General features: G+C 52.9%; 8 protein-coding genes across 8 annotated transcripts; 5 read left to right on the top strand and 3 right to left on the bottom strand.

Annotated features, from left to right (window-relative positions):
* Positions 1–196: 196 nt before the first annotated feature.
* On the bottom strand, positions 197–1465 carry MAA_01354 (zinc metallopeptidase; the record flags this gene model as incomplete). Its single annotated transcript, XM_007819352.1, has 1 exon — positions 197–1465. One exon carries the CDS (start codon positions 1463–1465, stop codon positions 197–199), a length of 1269 nt encoding a protein of 422 aa, XP_007817543.1.
* A 1325-nt stretch (positions 1466–2790) lies between these two features.
* On the top strand, positions 2791–3356 carry MAA_11677 (uncharacterized protein; the record flags this gene model as incomplete). The annotated part of the gene is made up of 3 exons (XM_011412592.1): positions 2791–2845; positions 2912–3007; positions 3205–3356. The coding sequence occupies 3 exons, from the start codon at positions 2791–2793 to the stop codon at positions 3354–3356; spliced, it is 303 nt and encodes a 100-aa protein (XP_011410894.1).
* A 692-nt stretch (positions 3357–4048) lies between these two features.
* On the top strand, positions 4049–5123 carry MAA_01353 (Oxoglutarate/iron-dependent oxygenase; the record flags this gene model as incomplete). The annotated part of the gene is made up of 2 exons (XM_007819351.1): positions 4049–4263; positions 4325–5123. 2 exons carry the CDS (start codon positions 4049–4051, stop codon positions 5121–5123), a joined length of 1014 nt encoding a protein of 337 aa, XP_007817542.1.
* A 1355-nt stretch (positions 5124–6478) lies between these two features.
* On the top strand, positions 6479–11913 carry MAA_11676 (uncharacterized protein; the record flags this gene model as incomplete). The annotated part of the gene is made up of 6 exons (XM_011412591.1): positions 6479–6623; positions 6665–6802; positions 6858–11132; positions 11185–11311; positions 11420–11634; positions 11729–11913. 6 exons carry the CDS (start codon positions 6479–6481, stop codon positions 11911–11913), a joined length of 5085 nt encoding a protein of 1694 aa, XP_011410893.1.
* Positions 11914–14341: 2428 nt separating this feature from the next.
* MAA_01352 (uncharacterized protein) lies at positions 14342–15838 on the top strand (the record flags this gene model as incomplete). The annotated part of the gene is made up of 2 exons (XM_007819350.1): positions 14342–14696; positions 14778–15838. 2 exons carry the CDS (start codon positions 14342–14344, stop codon positions 15836–15838), a joined length of 1416 nt encoding a protein of 471 aa, XP_007817541.1.
* Positions 15839–15983: 145 nt separating this feature from the next.
* Positions 15984–17743, bottom strand: MAA_01351 (Cytochrome P450 CYP682P1; the record flags this gene model as incomplete). The annotated part of the gene is made up of 3 exons (XM_007819349.2): positions 15984–16772; positions 16837–17533; positions 17592–17743. The coding sequence occupies 3 exons, from the start codon at positions 17741–17743 to the stop codon at positions 15984–15986; spliced, it is 1638 nt and encodes a 545-aa protein (XP_007817540.2).
* Positions 17744–18216: 473 nt separating this feature from the next.
* MAA_01350 (general substrate transporter) lies at positions 18217–20309 on the top strand (the record flags this gene model as incomplete). The annotated part of the gene is made up of 7 exons (XM_007819348.2): positions 18217–18411; positions 18477–18553; positions 18640–18691; positions 18763–19033; positions 19093–19596; positions 19683–19843; positions 19917–20309. The coding sequence occupies 7 exons, from the start codon at positions 18217–18219 to the stop codon at positions 20307–20309; spliced, it is 1653 nt and encodes a 550-aa protein (XP_007817539.2).
* Positions 20310–20723: 414 nt separating this feature from the next.
* MAA_01349 (LaeA-like methyltransferase) lies at positions 20724–21788 on the bottom strand (the record flags this gene model as incomplete). Its single annotated transcript, XM_007819347.2, has 4 exons — positions 20724–21145; positions 21207–21478; positions 21557–21667; positions 21727–21788. 4 exons carry the CDS (start codon positions 21786–21788, stop codon positions 20724–20726), a joined length of 867 nt encoding a protein of 288 aa, XP_007817538.2.
* Positions 21789–22224: the final 436 nt, after the last annotated feature.

Here is a 22224-nt window from a genome sequence, read left to right as displayed (position 1 = left end):
ACGCAAGATATCTACAGCTGCTCAATAAGACATGGTAACGCTACTGCTGAGCCGATTGCTTGATAGTGACGGTACGAGTGCCGTATCTTCAGATCAACCTTGGCACGGTTGGCCTTTCTCAGCCTGATAGTCGAGAAATCTTGCTTGTTCGCTAGCCTGGTGGATGCTAATGTTTTTGAACAAGCCCGCTGACAGCCTACCTGGCCAAAAACGTCAGTACAGCCAGTGCCATAGCATCTATCCCAGTGCGGAGAGTCGACTCTATAATGGGAGCAAAGTAGGGGGAGTGGTTTATAGCGACAGCGCCTGCGATCGTATTTCCACTTCCCCCAAAGTTCCAGTACGCATAAGGCACGTTATGACCGCCTCCCAGTGTCGAGAAGTCCTCGCACGCACGTGTGAGCTCCATTTCCAGAGCGTTGTCTCCAAACATCTGTTTAAACACCTTTCCAACTGCATCCGATGTTAACACGTCATTGCTCGTAAGAGGAGCACGAACCTTGATGTCGAATATTGGTTCCCGAGGCATACCAGCTTCGTGACACGCCTCTCGAAATCGGCGCTTGATGAATTCGTGCACTTGTAGTCTAACCTTGGCTTCCATCGTCTTTACATCAAGGAGAATGTCAGCGTAGGCAACATAGTCATTGCCTGGTTCGCCGGCATGAAAACCCCAGCAAGCAACCGTGACGTCTTTGTCTGGCCCGATTTCAGCCCTCACGGCGTCTTCAAGTCCAAGAACAACGCGCATCGCGATCGGGATAGGATCCACACATTGCTGAGGATTTAGAGTCCCTTCGCATGGACCGCCAACAACTCGAACACGTATGGAGTCTGCAGCTATAAACACCGGGCCGGAGCGGATAGATACGGAACCTGTCGCTGAGGGAACCACGTGTTGAGCCAGCATGAGGTCCGGCACTGGAATGAGGTTGTATAGTCCATCATCAATCATAGCCTGCGCTCCCCCCGTCTCCTCCTCGTCGGGTTGAAAAACAATAAGAAGAGTGCCACTCCATTCCGCGGCTGCAGCCCGCAACAGGGCAGCCGCACCGAGAAGCGCCGCCATATTCATGTCATGACCACATGCGTGCATGACGGGCCGGCCATTGCCATAACGGTCCACCATGCGCTTCTTGCTACTGTACGGCAAGTCCGTTAACTCTTCAATGGGTAGAGCGTCCAGTTCAGCCCGTAGCAGTATGACCTTTCCAGGACCGTTTCGAAAGACTCCAACGACTCCATAACCGCCAATATGCTGGTGAACCTGGTGTTTGAGTGACTCCAAATGCTTTGCAACCCTTTCCGCCGTCCTAGATTTCAGGCCCGAAACTTCAGGGTCCTGATGTATCTCTTTATAGAAGTTGGAAAAGGCTTCGAGTCTTGGCCGGTATTTTTCGACGACTTCTCCCACATTTACCCTACTGGGCTCACCATTTTCCGTGATACTGTTGTGACAAGACATTGGGTGCTGGTTGTTCCATCCAACAGCTAGACATGGAGTTAGAGTCTAGGTTCAAGGTTACTAGGCCACGGGTGTCTGTACCGTAAAATATAATAATGCTTGAATACTATAAAGCAGGCAAGTGATCTTTGCGAATAAGAGGGCACACAACCCCTCAAAGCCATTGTCTCTGAAATGTGTGCTTAAAGGAAGAGTAATGAGGAAGAACAAGAAGCTGGGTCCAAATCTTGGCCTGCGCAGCCTTTTCCTCGGCTGCATATACGCAAATACTGATGTGATCACTTTCTGTGTAACGACAATCAGCACATGTCCGCAGGAAATGAATGGATGATTTTTCGGCCAAAAGTTTACACCTGGGCCAGAGTAAGTAAGCAACGCACTTACTTTACATCTCCTTCAAAGCGCCCTCTCCATGACGAGAGAAGTCCGATGATTGGAAATTGAAACCTATCCTAAAGCACCTTTATTTGAATATGAGAATCCTTCACTAGCATACGTGTTCTGGAATAAAAGGCTCAAACGACTCCTAGATATGCACGCTGTGCGGATGTTCCAATGTTCAAACGACTGATTCCAACGTCCTCGACTGTGTGCTCATATCGACTACTATGCAACCAACATGTCAGAATCTACCAGAGCTGAGGTGGTCCATGCCCACAGGGTTCCCCACTCCATGTATGCGTCTTTGTCCCAACTCGCCGTGATAAGGAGGGCATGAGGGCATCCACAAAGCTTCTCCAGGCCCAGAAAAGCCTCATGTGAAAATTGCGCCAACGAGAGAAGAAAAGGCATATGCAACACAAAGCCAAGATAGAATTCTTGAAGCTCATTCAAGTATCTTGGAAGAAAAACGGCCATGGCGACCACAAACGTCTTGATTATTGGTAACTACATACACACCCGACCCTATGCGGATGCTACGAGACAACCAACAGTTGCTGATTCTGGATGCAGGATCAAACCGTGGGATCGGTCTAAACTTGACCAAGGCCTTCCTCAGCCAATCATACAACGTCTTTGCCACCATAAGACCAAAGAGTCGCCTCGACTCCTCATTTCGAGATGTACGGTCCGCCTTTCCAACACGAACACGCCACGTATTGTTCTCATGGAATCGGGCTAAGCGCAGATGTAGTTGGAGGAAACAGGGGCGACCATTCTGGAGCTTGATTTCTTGGATGAGAAGTCAATCGCCTCTGCCGCCAGAGCGTATGGCAACAAACCACTTGATGTCCTCATCAATGTTGGAGGTAATCACGCATCCCCTCCCCCAGCGCAGGTGCCATTCCTCACAAGCAGTTAGGTCTCCCACCGAACCCAAAGCCATGGAAAGATCAGACAAGCTCCCTTATGCTCGAGAGACTTCGTGCTATGACGATTGTAAGTTGATACCACCTGACTCCTGCTATCTGGGGTAAGTTGCTTGCTGAGTAAATTGCGATACAGGCCCGTACCTTACAATGACTGAGTTTCTGCCGCAACTAGAGCTGGCCACGAATCCAAAGGTCATCAATATATCATCTTCTTTTGGCTCTATCTCGAGTAAGTAGCCCCTTTATTACCATCCTGTCCCTTGCTTATTAAAAAGAACCATACTATAAGCTAATAATCCATCATGAAGTAAATACATTCGGAACGTGTCTAGCGTATCGTACTGCGAAATGCATTGAATCAAGTATCAGGTACACTAGCTCTAGTGTGGGAGTCAGAGGGGCGTAACACTACGATTATATGCGTAGAACCTGGCTTTTTGTATACTAAGCTGACTGGCTGGGACGGAGAGGATGATATGGAAACCTGCATCAAGGGACTGATGAAAATCATCGACTCCATCTCACATGAAGATACTGGTGCTTTCTTAAAATGGGACGGTAGCAAGATCCCATTCTAAATGTGGCTTCTTGCATCCGGGTTTTCAGGGTCCTCTACCAAGTTCTCCAGTCATCATGAATATCAGAGAACTAACTCAATAAAGGCGGTCGTAATCCTCCCAAAAACACCGTCATTCCGCTATGCAAATTGCTGTTGTTTTCTGAACAGGGGGCTGTCCAATCAATCCCCGTCGTGAAGAAAATGAGGCGTCCAAGTTTCAAGGCATCTGACTGAGGCTATAGCTTCTATTCGGGTTGTGTTGTAACTAGTTGTTTGATGATTATAGTCGCTAAAATCCATTTTGGTCCATGGCCTACTTTCCCTTACATCCCAACCTGGAAAGGCTAAGTGATTCAGGCGTGTGTTATTATGCGCCACCTTTTCGAACCTGGCACTTGACCCATCAACTATGGCATTCAGATCGTCATTCCAGGAAGAAAAGACCGCGTAATATCAAATGGGCACCTGGGTGAGCATGTATTCGCCGCCCACATAGAATAGTAATATTAGTAATCCATGTGTATAATTGCTCGAAATATTTGCAGGATTGGACCCCGCACCTTGTGAGTTGAACCATGAACACAACTTGTTCTCCTCTATTTTTGCGCTCGTACAAGTGCGACAACCACAACCCAAGTTGGCCAGGGAGTCTAATTTTGGATTCATCATATATCTTATAACCTGGCGCTTTCAAACGTCACACGCGATAACATGGGCGGCATAGCCAATCAGCAACATGCAATCCCCATCATCGATTTTGGCCCTCTTCTTCAAGATGACTGCACGCACGAAAGTTTTGCCACCATCGGGAAAGAAATCTACGAAGCGTTTAGGGATTTTGGTTTCGCCTACATAAAAAACCACTCAGTGCCGCAGAGTGTGGTAGACGAGGCATTCCGATGGGTATCCAAGTTGTTCCCTTACACGTAGCTTAGACACGAATCTGACCAGAAGCCAGAGCCAACGCTTCTTCGCCTTGCCACAAAGCGAAAAGGACAAGGTTCCCCACCCTCAAGAAGGATGGTATCACCGAGGCTACTCGGGTATCGGCCGCGAAAAAGTCTCCCAGATGGTCTTTGACGAGGAGGGCATCGCCAACCAACGTAAAAAGCCAGACTTCAAGGAATCCTACGAAATGGGTGCAGAGGGAAAGCTGCGAAACATTTGGCCTGCCGATGACGTGATCCCCGGGTTCCGCGACTTCTTCACCCAGTTTTACGAGATATGCTACGAAATGGAATTGCAACTGCTCCGCGCTATCGCCGTTGGCATGGGCCTGAAGGAGGATTTCTTTACCAATTACCACAAGACCAAGCAAAACCAGATCCGCCTGCTGCACTACCCGCCTGCCGAAGAAGAGCTCCTCGCGACCGGCAAACTAGAAAGTATCAGTGCCCATACCGATTTCGGTACGCTAACCATGCTCTTCCAGGACCAAGTCGGCGGACTCGAGGTCGAAGATATCCATGAAAAGGGCAAATTCAACCCAGCGCCCTATATCCCAGGAACAATGGTTGTCAATATCGGCGATCTACTTATGAGATGGAGCAACGACGTGCTGCGGTCTACGCTGCATCACGTTCGTACGCCTCCTGCTGATGAGCCGTTGAAAGAGGGCGAACCGCGGATGACTCGCGAGAGGTACTCGATTCCATACTTTGTAGCCCCGGACATTGACTCTACAATTGACTGTATACCGGGCTGCTGGGGGCCGGAACGACCAAAGAAGTATGAGCCTATTAATAGCAGCGAGTACCTGGATATGCGGCTGAATGCCACCTACTGAGCAGCATCAAGGGAACGGGCAAAGGTCCAGTGTGACATGAATAAATGAATCGTTTACAAAGAGAGTAATCGTGCACGCGTTTCTCGAGATGGTGCTGGCCAACGTAGACTGGCCGTCGTGTCAAACCGTACATGCATGCCGTAAATCCAATTCATCGGCCCCGGTTGCCCGGCCCGTCCGCCAACTCGCGTCAAGTTGCTTTCCGCGGTCCTGGCTGGACCAAGCTGTGATAAGGCGTGACAAGGGCAGGATAAGTGGGCTTGGAACAGAGGGTTCAATTCAATCTATAATAATCGACTTTGGGTTATCAAAGGTCCTTGGTTTGGCACGAGGCCTTGAGGGACGGGAGGTCCCTACAAATACAGGAATTCGGTGAGGGCTGTGTGCCTGAGGCAGCCCTCGCTTATGACCGACTTCGGTCCTCGTGACCGTTGCCTTGTTGTTGTGTAACTTTGTTGGCCCAACGCCCTTTGTTGTGTGCCAACCGTGTAATATGAGGGCACGGAACGATGTTCATTTTCAACCTAACCATCTGCGTTGAGGTATCAAAAGCGCTTGGTCTCATAAAGCTTTCTTTATACAAGAACTTGGACGAGGTTGAAAGCCCAAGGCTGCCAAAGTGGTCGTGTAATACTCTGCATGACTGTTGTTGTCACACCAGCCTTTGTCTGTGGCCTGATCGTGTGACGGAAGCTGAATAGAATCGTCGTCGTCGAATATCCCAACTCAGTATCCGTGTCAATATGGCTTTGTGAGAATCACCACCTTCGATGCCAATCTCTCTGATGCTTATCTAACCAAAATCTCCAGGATCGTGCTAGCGAACGGCGTTGGCGTTGGCTATAGGACCACGCCCTGGGCCTGGAACAGCCAAGAAGCGTCTGAGACGGCCTGGATTGCAGGAGAATTCCCAGAAGCAGACTTCTTGAGCTTCAACTGGGCCGGCGACCAAGCCCATGGCACCGCGGACGAATATTTCCTTCGAGAAGCTCTGAAAGTTATCCAGGAGTTGCAGCGCTTCAATAACAACGGAGCGTCAGATTGTGAGCCGACAAGTAAAGGTGTTTCGCAAAAACGCATCATCTTTGTTGCTCAGGATATTGGAGTCCCTCTGGTAAAGCATGTATGGCTACCTTGGCTCTTTGGTCTTGTACTTTCAACAACATGATTTAATCCATGGCCAACAGGTTCTTTTGCTCGTATCGAAAGATGTTCACAATCACTGGATACTGTTTCAAACCGTTGCACTGGTGAGTTTTCTACTGGAAAATACTCTCCACGCCTTGCACGCTGCGATTGCTAATGTTCAGTCAAAAGCATCTCATCAAGCCGCCGCCATACTATGACCCGAAGCAATGGAGACAGCTCTGCATCCCACTGGGCATTTCCTCACAACTGGAGCAATGGTCGACAGCCTTTGCAAATCTCGAAGTTCAATTCTCCACCATCTCCGGGGCACTCAACCAGAAACTTTACGGGGTGGCCGCTGGGCATGCATACGTAAGTGTACAACCAGCGCTTCTTTTCCCTTGCTCTCGTAGGGATCCATAATGTGCCCTTGCCGACTGACCTATGTTCACAGTTGCCTGGTGATGGGCCCTGTGATTCCCAAGGGAGAGAGCCGATAGAAGAAGACATCATTTGCGATATTAGGACTTCACTAACAGAAGCCTCGATCCGTGAGTCACCTCATTTGGAATGAAGTAGCAGGACTGACTGGACGGTTGAAACTAGGGCTTGACCCCGGGTACCACATGCTTCAGAGGGCTCTTGCTCGTCCGGATGCAGACATTTGTAACATCAGTCTCGTCCCGTCACCCCCAGGCCCTAGAGCCTACTTGGACGGCCATTTGTCTTTCAAGGCCTGGTTAAAAGATCCAGGCTCAAGTGTGCTTGCTGTGCGATGGTATCCAGGTTCTAGTCACAAATACGTCGCATCCCATATCATGCACTCCTTGCGTTGCATGTACCCAGGCTCAAACACGCTGTTCTTGAGCTTCAGTTTCCACCGCTGGGATGCACGTCGGAACTCAGAACAATGTCTAGTTTCTTCAGCGGTTCGGCAGCTTCTAATCCTAAAGCCAGAACTCTTCATCCGTGCTCGATATGTGGCCGAGGCATACTCCAGGGGACCAATGGTCTCGCCTCAGCGGCTCTGGGATTTGTTTCACCATCTTCTCATAATCCTACAACACACCCTCATATTCTTCGTGGTGGACTCAGTAGACGAGTGCGGTGAACAAATTTCTGCGAAGCTCAGTAGCCTTGCAGCCTCTAGGTCAATATCGGTGCCACTGAAACTCATCATGACAACCTCTACTCCATGTAACAGGACATCCAACATCGCTTTCCACGCAATTTCACTCGAAGACGATGGCTGGAGACGAGTCATCCGTGATATAGCAGCAGAGAGAGTCTCAAGCATTGCACGTGCGAGGCCTGTTTGGAAGGAACCTCAACAACTTATTGTTGAGAAACTCTGTGGTGGACAAGATAGCATTGACCATGATGTCATGTTAAACCTGGAACTCCTTGAGCAACGCCATATCCCTTCTACAAAACTTGCCTTGAAGCAGTTCTTGTCTACGCTCCCTACAACAGCATTTAGCGCAACTGTCCGTGGGCTACAACTGGCACAGCAACGACGAGCCAAGCTGGCTATCAACTGGATCTTCTATGCTTTGCGCCCACTCACCATCTCGGAACTCGCGGTAGCTCTAGCGCTGGGAACTGATGCCGAGGATAATGTTGGAGCTGCAGGAAATCTGACATTCAGCGAAGTTGCCGAGAACGTCTCTTGGGATGTCATGGGGGATCTCGGCGATTCCTTGAGTCTCGGTGTCAAAATTGTCGATGGCCATATTACGATACCAAGTCAAACTTTTCGCAGTCATCTTGAGACATGCGTCGACACCCCTATACCCGGTTTCCACGGATATATAGCGGACCGATGCATCTCGTATCTATCACTCTGCTTGACGCAAGCGCGTGAAATCTCGCTGTGCCGGGAAGGTGATGCCTTGCACCCAGACTCTACCTGTGCCGCTCTGGCCTTGCGTGAGTACGCGCAAATTTATTGGGTAGATCATTACAATCTTCATATGCCGACTATTGGTGCTCTTGATGACAAGGTGTTGCGTTACATCTGCCTCTGCGCGGATCAGAGCAACGAAACTTTTGTCTCGGCCGCTTATGAGAAGACTTATAGTCCATCAACCGGACGGAGAGAAGATGTCGTCAGCGACCCCCTTTTCTTGGCAGCGCAGATTGGACTTGCCAGGGTTATACGCAATCTTGTTCAAGTTGACAAGCACAAGGCACCGGAAAAAATAGATCGAGCGATTGAGATTGCAGCGAGCCATGGTAATCTCAACGTTGTCCGTGAACTTCGGCCGAGTTCTCGGCCAGGCCGTTTGGCGCTCGCTGCCTGTGCAGCTGCAGAACATGGACATGTCGAGATCCTTGAATATATTTTAGAAACCACAGATGTGTCGGATATTGAGCGTTTGACATCACAACCGGGGGGCACAAATCCATTGCTGTTATCAACCGCAAATGGCCACACGTCAGTGACAGAGATATTACTAGCAAGAGGGTGCAACCTGAGGTCTGTCGATGAATCCGGCAACACGGCGGTACATCTAGCCTCACGACTCGGGGATGGCAATACTCTCCAAGCCCTCCAAAGCGCCAGGCCAGACGATTTCAAGTCAGCCATAAACACCGCAAACTTGGAAGGGATGTATCCTCTACAACTGACTTGTGCAGCTGGAGTTGTAGACGCATTTGCGCTTGTCCTAGGCGAATCGCCTGAGGCTTTGGTTCAGCAACTCTATAAGGCTTCCAGGAGTCCGATCCACGTGGCGGCGCAACAAGGTCAACTCCCGATTTTGCAGGAGCTCATTCGCGCCCAGGGCATCACTTTACGTACAGGAAGTGCCTTGCCCTCATTAATCTTTCTCGCTGCTGAGAATGGCCACCTGTCCGTTGTTCGCTACCTGGTAGAGCAACTGCACCAGGGGCACAACACGGCCGCATTGGAAGGGAGAAAGGAGAACAAGACGGATACAAAAGATCTGGAGAGGGTTCTGTGTACGGCCATAATCAACGGACATGTCGGGCTTGTGGCGCTGCTCGCAACAGCAATTGACGTCGAATATTTCCACCTCGGGCAGGCGGTTGAGAACAGCCGCCTGGAGGTCCTCAAGGCCCCCATCCGTAACAGCCCATCAGCATTTCCCGATAATGAATACGATAAATTGTTAGTCTGGGCTATATTCAGAAATAAGGTGAATACTGTTCGGCGTCTTATTCGGCATCTTACTAGGAAAGGAGTCAGTCCTCCATGGGCCGATGATGAGAGATCAATCCATCACGCGGCTCGTTGGGGCCGCGAATCCTGCCTTCGTGCGATACTTCGGAGGGCCAATCAAGACATCGTCGGTCGCAAGGACTCTGGGAGCACCCCTCTCGATATTGCCGCGGAGTCCAGCCATCTCGAAGCGTTCAAGCTGTTGCTGGAATGGGAGCAACCAGGGTCACGTCGGCTTTTTCGGACATTAAGGCTGGCCATCCAGGCTCCCAAGGGACATGGGAAGCTCGACCTGGTTCGTTATCTTCTCGATAACGGATGGTCAGCCTGTGCCGTTAATAGGGACCGGGAAACACCACTCCACATAGCTGTTCGGTGCCAGGGGGACGACCTCGACACGATAAGACTCCTTCTCGACCGAGGTAGTGATCCAGACGCCCGTGACAGATGTGACAAGTCGCCGCTTCACACAGCTGCATTCCATGGCCACGCAAAAGCTGCTCGACTACTTCTTGCAGCCGGAGCCAACCCTAACCAGCGTAGTATCGGACGCACTCCACTGCATGAGGCAATCATGGAAGGGCACAAAGAGGTCGTTGGCGCCCTTGTTGGTCTTCAAGGCGAGCAGGATGATGATGCCACCACAGATACAGCCTACGAAGGGGCAGGCGTCGAGTTTGAAGGCTTGGGGGGTTCGAGGGTAAACGCTTGCGCCGTCAACAGCTCGTCGGTCACTACCGGTCCCGTGCTGAAGCCGATGCCCAAAACCGACCTGGAGGCTGCAATGACTGGCACAAGAAGAACCCCCCTCATCATGGCCGCCGAAAAAGGTGACGTTGAAGTTTGTACTCTTCTGCTCACTGCTGGCGCCAATCCAAACGCCGGCGGCGGCGACTATGGCTTGCCACTCCACACTGCCTTGTGGAAAGGGAATGAGAAGCTGGTCAAGCTTCTCATGAAATATAAAGCCGATCCCAACGGCATGAGTCGTCCTTTTGGTACACCGCTGCATGTCGTCTGTGGTGGTTCAGAAGATGCCAAGTCACAACGACTTGGTCTCGTTGAGCTTCTCCTCGGACAAGACGTGAAAATCGATGCACAAGATTACGAGGGTCGGACTCCGATTATGATTGCCAATATTTATAAACAGGAGAGCATCATCGATTCGCTTTTACGTTCGGGGGCTAATCTCGATATAGTTGACTGCCTGGGATCCTCGGCTCTGCATCTTGCCGTCAGGGTTAGCTCGGACAAAATTATCCAACGGTTGCTAGAGGCTGGTGCTAATGCAGACATCAATGACAAATGTGGCCGAGGTTTGCTATATCTTGCATTCCTCTGCGGCCGGACACAGTTAATGGATACGTTGTTGACCGCCTTGCCCGAGGACCGCAGAGCCGCGCACATATCTGCAGCTATGCCGGCCTTATTCAAGTTGGACCAGGGCATTGAACCCTTTGATGGCGTCTTTGCCGAGACCGAGAACCAAGGCATTAACCTCAACGTCCCAGATCGGTGTGGCTGGACGAGCCTGGACCTTGCGAGAAGTTACGAATTGCCAAGTGCAGAGATTGAGCGACTGCAACAATTAGGATGTACCGAGGGCATCACGAAGCGGGAACCGACCAGACTATCCCCCTATGATAGGAGCGACGCTATTACTGTCTCGGAAGGTGGAATGCGTGCTCAGGTAAAAGGTATCGTGCGACTAAATCAACATGGCTTGTAGCGAGACTAACAGATTGATAGCTACAGAAGACTATCCGTCACCACTCGACGAGAAAATCTTGGGCACCGTCCGAGCCGACTATTGTGTTCCAATTGACAAGGGTATCTTCTATTTTGAGGTTGAAGTCCTTGAGTGTGGCCCAGGAAAGTATGCAACGTTGACCCCGTCTTCTTTATCAAGCCTCCTTTGCCTGTACTCGATCCTGCATGATATATATCTATTTCATATCAATTGATCTCTCACACGTTGCCATAGCACAATTGCCATCGGCCTAGCTGCGGAAAGCTGCCCAATGAACACGATGGTGGGCTGGGGGTCTAGCTGGGGCTACCACAGCGACGACGGCGTCTTCCTAAGAAAAAGCCATCCCGTAGGTGCCGGTCAGAAATATCGTCTTGGTGAGACCGTGGGTGTAGTGTACGACCCAACTCGGAAGCGGCTTTGGTTTACGCTAGATGGAAAAAAATCTGGTAAGTCTAGCTTTATCCTGCATCACCAAGTCGAGTTTAGAAACTATCATTATAAACGCAAACTGGTTGACGCTATTATTTTGATATTTTACAGGTGAGGCCTTGGAAAACGTAACCGGACAACTATTCCCGGCAATCTCGCTGTTCACAAGTACAGAACCGGAAAGCGCTGGCTCGGCCGAGGTAAGCGTTACGTTTCCATCTGGACTTCGGGATGCTGCTCCATTCAAGTACAAAACTCAAAGTCTGCGAAGCATCTCACCTAGCACAGAGCTTTAAGTATTATTCCTGGAGCTGCAAGGACTTTACGCGATTATTGGGACACCTGGTTTGGTATAAGAGACTCTTGTTTTTCTATCAGGTAGTAGTAGATGGCTGGGTTCCTATAATATAGTTTCTCAAGCCAACTCCACATCATCAAGATCGCGTAACCGAGGGCTAGAGCGAAAAGCCAAGTCGCGAGCTCGCACGAAATACTTGAATCAGGAACGCCAGGTTTCGCGCGAGGAGAAAATTACAGACATGATAATTTGTTCTGTGCCGTGAAGAGGCGAGATATAGCGCTTTAGTAGGTGGTGTTTGGCATTGTGTTACGATGGCGCCTCAGGGTAATAGCAGCGGGTCGGGAAGCTAAAAGAGACAAAAAAAAAACATACAACACTAGGTATTCGCTAGTCGTCACCGACCTAGCTACTAATCTAGCGCTCGCCAGGTTGTCCTAGGAGATCGGACGGGATCCTGAATTTTACTGGCGGCTGTGATCGTATGTGAAAACTACAGGGCTTATATTACCTTATGGTCTTGTAAAGAACGGGATCCGATTCGGTAAAAAAAAGACATACAACACTGGGTATTCGCTGGTCGTCACCGACCCAACTACTAATCCAGCGCTCACTAGGTTATCGTACGAGATCAGACGGGATCGTGAGCTCTGCTAGTGGCTGTGGTCGTATGTGTTTGATGGTGAGGCATTTTCCATATATAAAGCCTACTTGTGGGTGGATGCTATTCCCGAGTCAGGTCTTTGCTTGACAGGGCTGTGTACTTCCAGAGCCGTTTATAAATCCCGGTCAAGGAGGGTTGCGAACTTATACTAACATTGAATAACGTCGCCGGATTACGCTGTCAACTGGTATATGTTGACTCTACATATTCATTATATGTAATTACTATACAGCTACTTTATGCCTATGTAGCTCACTAACATCCAATTTGTCCAGTACGGACGGCAGGTTGAGATTGTCGTTCTGACACGTATCGTCTGAGGCAGCAGTAATATGCAGTGAAGAAGCATTGAGTACTGATTGCACCATTACCCATCCCTCACACCACCAACCCTCACTCCCGCGTTGATACTATCAGCGCATGCTTGGAAAGGCACCGTGCGTTGAGGACACATTTTGTCTCCTAGGATGGCTTGTCAACCACCTAATTGCCCTTTGGCTGACACCTCGAACCTTATTGCCGCATAATATCTGCAAACCTTCTTGTAATTACAAATCATCCCACCCGGTAGCAAAACTGACTTTTGGAATCTGACATCTTAGTCATATAATATGATCTATAAGCTCCCCAACCTTAGCACGTTCTTGATACCTGATGTTTGATTCCAAGAGGACCGACGGTATTCAACAGCTGCGGGCCATTCTGAGGCTTACCAGTGGCGTAATGCATCAGGAGCTGAGAGGAACGCCGACGAGTATGAATAAAGAACGGATATTTGCGCCAGGCAAGTAAGTTGACAAATCATGTAGCACAGCTCCCCGGGCGTTTTACATAAAGCTAATGCTGTTGACGCAATACGCAGCTGTCCTCCGGTGATGCGGCAGTGAGTCGTTTCCTGCCATGCACACCTTGGCATGGATAGTAAGACTGACTATCCATACCGTGGTCGAATGCAAAGCCTCAGTCTGACATCCTACGAGCTAGAAAGGGGCTAGCCACCGCCGCCGGTGGTCATCCGCTCCGCCGTTGCCGTGTGTCCCGGTTCTGATTACTGTAATCTGGGGCTCCAGCTGGCATTCGTTCTAGGCCGTGGGCCACGTCTTCGATCTGGGTTCGAAACGGCCATACAAATCTAATGTCCGCTCAGGGTTCAGCGGGCACGTTTCCTAGCCTCAAACTCCGACGCCAGCGAAACGCGGGCTGTGCCGGATTCTAACTCTAGATGTCGTCATAATGCGACACGAACCAAAGTCTACCAGGGTTACTCCACTTCTGCCATGTCGGTATATTCATGACCTAAGTGGAGATATACGTGGCTTGGGGACTTGTATCTTACTAGTTGGTTGACGTGATACTCAACCCCTAATGGAGCAGTGATCAACGGACGGGATGGTCTCGTGTAATGTGACACAGGCTCACTAATTCATGAGGACGCGTTGTGTTTCTTTTCTTGAGTCAAGCATTTCTGTAGACGAAGGGGGACTTTGACAATATCCTGTTCCAATGGCCCAAGGTTGAACCGACACAACTCCCATTACTGTCCATGGATAGCAGCAGCACTATGCCAAACGCAAATATGGGCATGAAAGATGCCTGTGATAGGTGCCACAATCTCAAATCTCGTTGCATCAAGCTCCGCAACTCTTCAGCGTGTTCAAGATGCCAAAAGCATGGATCTAGCTGCACATACAGTCCGCCTCTGCCGGTAGGCAGGCCCCGAGGGAAATCATGTAGGAGCCGTGAATCTAGAGAAATCGACAGTATGCTCCGGAACTCAAGCTACAGCACCGAGGGAACATCCGAGGAGCCACAGAGTTTATCATCACCTGATCACAGTCTCAGTAAAGAAAATGCCGACTTTGCCACGGTAGAGATGGAGCCAGAAAAGGACATCGACGACAGAGAAATCATCTTGCCGCCTTCGCCGCAGTCGCAACTACATTCACTGCCAACCTTGTGTGAGACGACGCTGGGCAATATTGAATCAGATACACACGACAAGGACACCGGCAGCTCGGAGCGGCATAAAATGCCGAGTCATCGACCCATTCCTTTGCCTGCTGCCGAGCCAGACCTACACGCGGGTTATTTGAATTTGAGCATTGGACAAGGACTTTGTGCGTTACTAAACATTGACTCAAAACTGCTCTATGTATTCTGGAATGGCATATACTGACCTTTGACTTGTTTGCCTTTAGCCTCTTCTGGGGGTCAGTATGAAGAAGATATGCAATGGCAGTCTATTCTCGGAACTAATACACCCCCGCCGTCGGATGGCCACTTGGTGGGATTCTTGTCGATGCCGGAATGGACCATATCGCCGGAGCTCGACAGCCAGTGGAAGGACTTGGGCCCGGATAGACGACTTGACGCCGCAGACGGGGACGGGGAGGCGGGCGACACACAACCAACATCTCCCTCTTCTGCCTTTCACACACGCACGTGCATAGATGATCTCCTTATTATCCAGCGAGATTTGTACTCGTTGTCCGAATCGATTTGCACTGTCAACACGAGACAAACTGTGAGTAAAGAAGCTCCCAGCCATCGACAGTCCTGCGCCGGCAACATAGAGAAGATGTTCTCCGCGACGGAGAGCCTCATGCACGTCATCCACACGATGAATCGCAGTGATGGTCACACGTGCAGCCAGGGTTCGGGGGCCTGTAAATGCTCTTCAGCGACCGACAGAGACTGCCGCTCCGAATCGATCCCAAACACGTGGCGATTGGCAGACAACTCTACCGTGCTCCTGATTTTGAGCTGCTACCTCCGGCTGCTGGACATGTACGAGTCTCTTGCGCAGTTCCTGCGCCATAGTCACCAGACGGGGTCTCCAAACTCCACCGTCAACGCACCTGGTATTCCCATTTTTGCCCTCGGCAACTTCAACCTGGGGACGTCGCCGGATGCCAACATTGGCGTGATCCTGCACATGGTGCTCGACATGGTGGATCGTCTTCAAACGGCAGTCAGCCACTGCGCCGTCAAGGCCACGGGCGACCTCAACTGGGAATCGGAGACGGCATTCCGCCGAGGCCATGCCGGCTCCTGGGGCGCCGGGTCGTCCAGGCCCTCGGGCAGGGCGGGATACCAGGTTGACGAAGCACACGGGTGCTCTACGGGCAGGGCAACGGAAACGTTTCTCAGAGCGATGCTCTCTGATGTCCGCGGGCACGAGTTGGGGCTCATCAGGAACCTTCAGGATCTGAGACGGTCCATCAGGGGAAGATGGCTCGGTGCCTTGCCGTTTACTTGAGAACAGAGTAGAGACAGCTATGTAGATACGTAATAGTCATGCCATTCATCACCTTGCGCAAGATACTCTAGTGCTGGACAATGTGCCCGCCGAACACGGTTATACATGGTCCTGCACGTCCAGGAGGCCTGCATCGGCCGCCGCGTCAGGACTCGACGACGACTCTGACGCCCCGCGAGTCGGGCTTCACAAACGGCACCAGGACCTCCCCCGTCATCCTGATGTCGCTCTCGTCGGTTTCGAACAAGACCAGCTGGCCGAGGTCCCCTGGCCGCCGGACACGGCCTGACCCAAACAGCCGAAATAACTTGGCCAGCGTCAGGTACAGCTCTGCCATGGCCAGGTTCATGCCGACGCAGTGCCTGGAGCCCTTTCCAAACGACACCAGATACCTGTCGAGCCCGGGGTTGTCGGCCCACCGCTCCGGACGGAACGCAAACGAGTCTGGAAAGACGGCCTCGTCATGGTGCACGTCGTACGAGGTCATGCTGACAGGTGTGCCCCGGGGGATGATCCATTCGCGAAACACGATTTCCTCGTCGGGCCAGATGCGCTGCAGGCGGCCGACCACGCCGTACGAGAGGCGCAGGGACTCCTTGACGACGCCGGTCAGATATGGCAGCCGCTGGACCTGGTCGAGACGGAGGCCAGACTCGAGACCGAAGGAGGGCAACGCCGTTTCCAGCTCGTCTCTCAGCCTGGCCAGCACGGCCGGGTGGGTGAGCAGCTTGAAGCACGCCACCGTCAGTGCCTTGGCGGTTGTTTCGCTGCCGGCGCTGACGAGGACCTGCGCCTCGGCGGAGAGTCTGGCCGGCGTCTTTTCCTCGGGCGGGAGCTTGCTGCCCAGCAACTCGCGGAACACGGTCAGGTGGGAGGCGTCTTGGCCCACGGCCTTGGACTCGAGCGTCAGCTCCTCGATCTGGCGATGGAGACGCTGTCGACGACGGCACACGGGTTAGTTGCGGGAGGGGTGCATAGGGAGACAAGGAAAGGCGTACCTTGCGCTCGTTGAGGAACATTTCAAACGACGGGCCGCATCGGACGAGGATGGACTCGGGCAGCGCCAGCATCGCCGTGACGAGCCAGCCCAACAGGCGGATGTGCTTGGCGATCTGTGCGAGCCGCACGCCTCTGTGGCTCGCGTGCTTGTAGCTGGGGTCAAAGTCGGGAGCTGCCAGTCGGTTGTAGGAACGAGCGAAGCAGTACTCCATGATGACATCTGCGCGAAGCGTTAGCCATGGATGGTGGTCTCGGCGAAGGCCAAATCGGCAATCCTCACCGTTGGTCAGGGCAGAGAAGGCATGGTTGAGATTGGTGACGACGGTGTGCCGGCCACGACGCTCGGCCAGTCGACGCACCAGCAGGTCCGCCTTGGACTGGATGACGGGCTGCAGCTTGTCGACGTTCTGGGCCGAGAAGAACTGGGCAATGGCCGACCTCCTCATGCGGTGAAGATCGTGGGCGACGGTGGACAAGGCCGAGTCGCGGACGCCGCCGGCGCCGACCGAGTCCCAGCTCCATTTGTCGCGCTTCCGATGGATGCCCCCCGAGACGTAGAGCGTGTTGTAAAACTGCGACTCGCAGATGTGAAGCTCGCTCGGGTTGATGCGCACAATGGGGCCGTATCGCGCGTGCATGTCCCGGACAACCCATATGTAGCGGCCGCGCCGGATAACGTCGTGGTAGAACTGGTACCTGGAGGCCGCGTGTAAGTACGGGGAGCCGAGTCACGGAAAGGCCTACATGTACTCACCACCATGTTGCCGCGGCGATTCTTGGTCCGGGGAACCGGGACAGGGGACTGAAGTACAGACGAAAGACGGCCAAGAGCAGTCCATATAACGGGATAAGCAGCAATAGGGTATATGGCCCGAGCCACAATGATCTTGTCACGTCTGAGAGCATGTTTTTTCTTTCCTCTTGTCTTGATACTTTTTTATTCTCTTTATTTGGTGGCCGACCGGCTTGGTTATGAGCTGTAATTTTGTAAATCTCCCAAGTAAGCACTCGGGTAGCTGGAATGTAGCCTTGATACCAAGTACATCACATACCGGACATAACCATAAGCCAACAAGTCACTCCGGACTCTGGCTGAAATCCTTTTCCCGGATTCCGTCTGGTACACGTGGCTTGGAGTCCGGCGAGTTCGACTGGGGGAACAGAGAGAAAACCCGCCGGAGTTCAAGTTGGCATGCATCAGCCCCCGGACCAGCCTCTGCGCCGAGCCCTGGTGTGATTTCGTCGCAATTTCTATTCATCGACGGCAGCCACCAAACGCCAAATCCACATTCGCTTCTATCCTTGCTGCGGCAACTACTAGAGCCTCTTGGCGACATATTGACACTACTCCAGCCCTACGACCCGATCCGCTCGCTGTCATGAGCCTCTCGGCCGACAACGAGACTGTTGCTGCGACACGCGCGACCCAAGACACAGCAACACCTCGCCGTCACGCCGTCACGGTCGCCGAAGAGCACCATGGCCACCTCCACGGGCTGCAGCTGTACAACCTGCTGGGGGCGTTGATGCTGGCCATGCTCCTATTAGGTCTCGACATCAATATCGTCGCCACGGTTCGTATCGTCGCTCGTCTTCACCCTCCGTTTGCTGACGGCATGCCTCCATCTTCTCTGCCCAGGCCGTCCCCTCCATCACCGACCGCTTTCATAGTCTCGCCAACATCAACTGGTATGGCTCGGCCTTCCTGCTCGCCCTGTAAGTCGGACTTTTGGCGTTCTCACGCCCCCCTGGACAGAAAATTCATGTTGAAGCAGCCCGGCACCAGCTAACTAAGAAACCAGGTGCGCGCTGCAGCCCCTGGCCGGCAAGACGTACGTGCTCTTCCCGTCAAAGGTAGGTCGGCCCCGATGCGTGCGTCGGCGGGCCTTTGTTTCCCGGGGCTGATTTTGAACCGTCCAACGCAGCCTGCTTACCTGCTTTTCAACGCCATTTTTGCACTCGGCAATCTCATCTGCGCCCTGTCCATCTCGAGCCACATGGTCATCGCCGGACGGGCCCTGGCCGGCGTGGGCGCGTCCGGCCTGACCAACGGCGCCCTCGTCATTCTAACGGCAGCGACGCCGCCGCGCATCCGTCCGCTGGCAACGGGCTTTGGCATCTCCATGATCTCCATTGGCGGCATCATCGGCCCCCTGATCGGAGGGGCCCTGACCCAACACGCCGGCTGGCGCTGGTGTATGTTGGCCGCCCGAACCGCCCGTGCTTGCCGCCCCTGGCTGACCCGACTCTTGCAGGTTTCTGGATATTCCTCCCGTCTTCGGGCCTGGTGATTTTCGTCACGTCCCTCTGCCGCGTCGCCGACTCGGCGTCGAAGCCGACTCTCGGGGAGGCGCTGAGAAGGATGCCCGTGAAGTTGGACCTGGTGGGCTTCCTCTTGTTCGCCCCGGCCTGCACGCTCTTCCTCGTCGCCATCAGCTGGGGCGGATCGGCGTACCCGTGGAACTCTGGCCTCGTCATTGGCTTCTTGTGCGGCGCCGCCGGCTTTCTCGCCCTTTTCTGCGCGTGGTGCAAGTTCCGGGGCGACGAGGCCCTGCTGCCCCCGGGGCTCCATGGCAAACGCGTCGTGTACATTGGGTGTTTGATATCCGGCCTGCAGGGCGGAACGACCATCATGACGGGCTACTTTCTGCCTCTGTGGTTCCAGTCCGTCAAGCAGGCCAGCCCTACCGACAGTGGGTTGATGATGCTGCCGTCCACCATCAGCCAGATATGCGGTGCTATATTGTGCGGCGCGCTAGGTACGTCTTGAACGTGTGGTGCTTTCGGAGACGTATTCATATTGACGTGTCAATGCTGACCGTGTCTTGTCTGAGAAACATTGCAGTTCGCAAATTACACTACATCCCCCCCTGGGCCATTTTGGGCAGCATGGTGACGGCCATCGGGTCCGGCCTCATGGTCACTTTTGAGAAGGACACCAACGAGGGAAAATGGATCGGGTACCAGATTCTGGCGGGGTTTGGGCGTGGAACGGCGCTCAACATGGTGAGAAGCCTCTTTCCTCGTTTCGCCTTGTTCCCATACAAGGCACCAGCCTGCTTCCAAGGACTGACGCCAGCAATCTATCCAGCCCGTCATCGCGGCCCAGGAGGTCCTTGTGGCTGAAGAATTCGCCATCGTGTCCGCCAGCATACCCCTTTCGCAATACCTGGCCGGCTCCATTGCCATCTCCGTCGGCAACGCGATATTCCAAAACGGCCTCCCGTCCGCGCTGAGGAAATACGCCCCTGACGTGGACCCGAAACTTATCTCGGGCACTGGAGCAACAGAGCTCGACAAGGCTGTGTCGCCGTCGCAGCTGCCGGCGGTCCTCACGGCCTACAACGACGCCCTTGTCAAGGTCTTTGTGAGTATATTCCAAGCCCTCGAGCATCCTTCCGCCCCGGCCTCTCTGCAATCGCTTGTCGTGCTACCGTTTCGCATTTATGCATCGTTTCTAGTAACGAACTAACTGTCTCGATACAAAGTACGTTCCCGCCATAGCGGTTGCGCTGGCCACTTTATTGAGTTTTGGCTTTAGTTGGGACAAGACCGGGATGAATGACAAAAAGGGGAGGGAGGGAGCCACGCCCTTGGCCGCCTCAACAGACAAGTCTTGAACGGCTCCTACGCCTTTCAAATCGTATGAAATGACGTTGAGAGAGGGGGCTGGGCGCGCAGCCCCGGCTGGAGAAATGAATCGAGAGGGGAGATTATATTCCACTCCTCGCGCAAGTCGAGTCCCGGACGGACTCTGACGGCCTGTATCTGAGTCTAATGTAGGATACTAGAATTCTATGTAGGCCACCAATATCATTGGCATTCTTCCTTGTATATAGACGTCAACTGCCCACCCGCGCACCGTCTCCCATCATATCGCTCGATCCTACACGGCGACATCTTTTCCCTTTCTCCCAACCACCATGGCCAGTGGTAGCGTCGGCACCACGCCGGCATCGATATCCCTCACGTAGTCGTCCAAGAGCGTGTCGGCCGTTTCCTGACCCCCGTCCTGCCCGGATCTCGCCAGCGCAACGCGCAGGCCAGCCCTGGCGCCAGCCTTTGTCCACTCCCTCGCCGGAACCGTGAACTCGTCTCTGCCGGCGCTGCTGTAGTCCTCGACAGTGAGGTCGGTAAAGGAGAGGGCCTCGAGGGCGGCTCTGATGTCGACCGACGGAGTGGTGGCCAGTCCCTTGGCAACCGAGTTGGCGCGCATGGCGGCCCTGGCGGCCGTGATGGCCGGCGTGGTCGGCGTGAATTCCAGCTTGGCCGGCTCGACTTCCGACCATTGCACATATCCGCCTGGTTCTGAGGCCGTGGTTAGTCTGCGTCCTGCTGTGCGGAAACGTCTTCTGCGCCTGGTACCAACTCAACAGCGCGGCTGCATTCTCCGCCGCCGTCGCGATCTGCTCCTTCTTGAGAGCCAAGACCATCAGCCTCAGGTGCACAAGATCAAATGTCCCGCGGTATTCCTGGGGGAACGGCTTCAGCATGTCGTGCTTGACAAACGTCATGTTCTCGCGAGGCGCACTGGGAAAGTGAGCGTCGGAAATGTCAAATCCGACGCATGCTACAGGAGGAGCTTCTGAATCCGCCGTCGCGGCGGTATTCAGGGATCGTGATGCCTGTTGCAGCCAGATTCTACAGGATATCAGCGTTTTGTTGAAGCATGCACGGAAGTAGAGACGGTCATGGCATGGTAATGGCACCATGTCTTACCCAGTTCCGGTGCCGACATCGGCAATTCTTTTTATTTGATCTCGAGGTATGCTGCGGTGAAGAAGATGGTCGTGGCATAGGCGGACAAGAAGCGCATGCTGCTGGTTCAATCTTTTGGGTCATATTGTCAACTTTGGCTCTGCTGTCGGCAGTGTCTTGCCCTTGCTTACCTCTGTCTTTCCAGCTCAGTACGCTCGAAAAGATACACGGCGTCACTGTCATTGGTGGCCATTGTTGCGACTCTGATACTTGCGCAACCTCGCCGCCCAGGCAACAAGCAACGTCACAAACTCTTTATGTGTCGCGTCTGCCAAATCTCGCCGGTACAAAGTCAAAGCGGTTGCTTTTACCTTTTGCTTACGAAACAGCAAGCCCGCTATCTCTTTGTTGAGCAAGAACTCTTCCGAAGTACTAGTTATACGCCTGCTACGTCATCCGGCTATTAGAACGTGCGCAGTAGAACAAGACGGTGGGTTTCTGAGGAGAGTAAACCAGCCGTTGACTGGAATAAGGCTCAAGTGCTGTTTTAAAAGTCGCCGGCCTTCAATGTTGCATTGGCTGCTCTGTCAGATTCCACCAGCCCCTCTGCGTGGCACATCTTCCATGAGCAGCACAATTGACATCCTTGCGCTGCATGTCTACTATTGGCTTGATTATTATGCCTAATT

Source organism: Metarhizium robertsii (genome assembly GCF_000187425.2).
Source record: "Metarhizium robertsii ARSEF 23 chromosome Unknown MAA_Scf_13, whole genome shotgun sequence".
Lineage (NCBI taxonomy): Eukaryota > Fungi > Ascomycota > Sordariomycetes > Hypocreales > Clavicipitaceae > Metarhizium > Metarhizium robertsii.
This window is presented reverse-complemented; position numbering and strand designations above follow the sequence as displayed.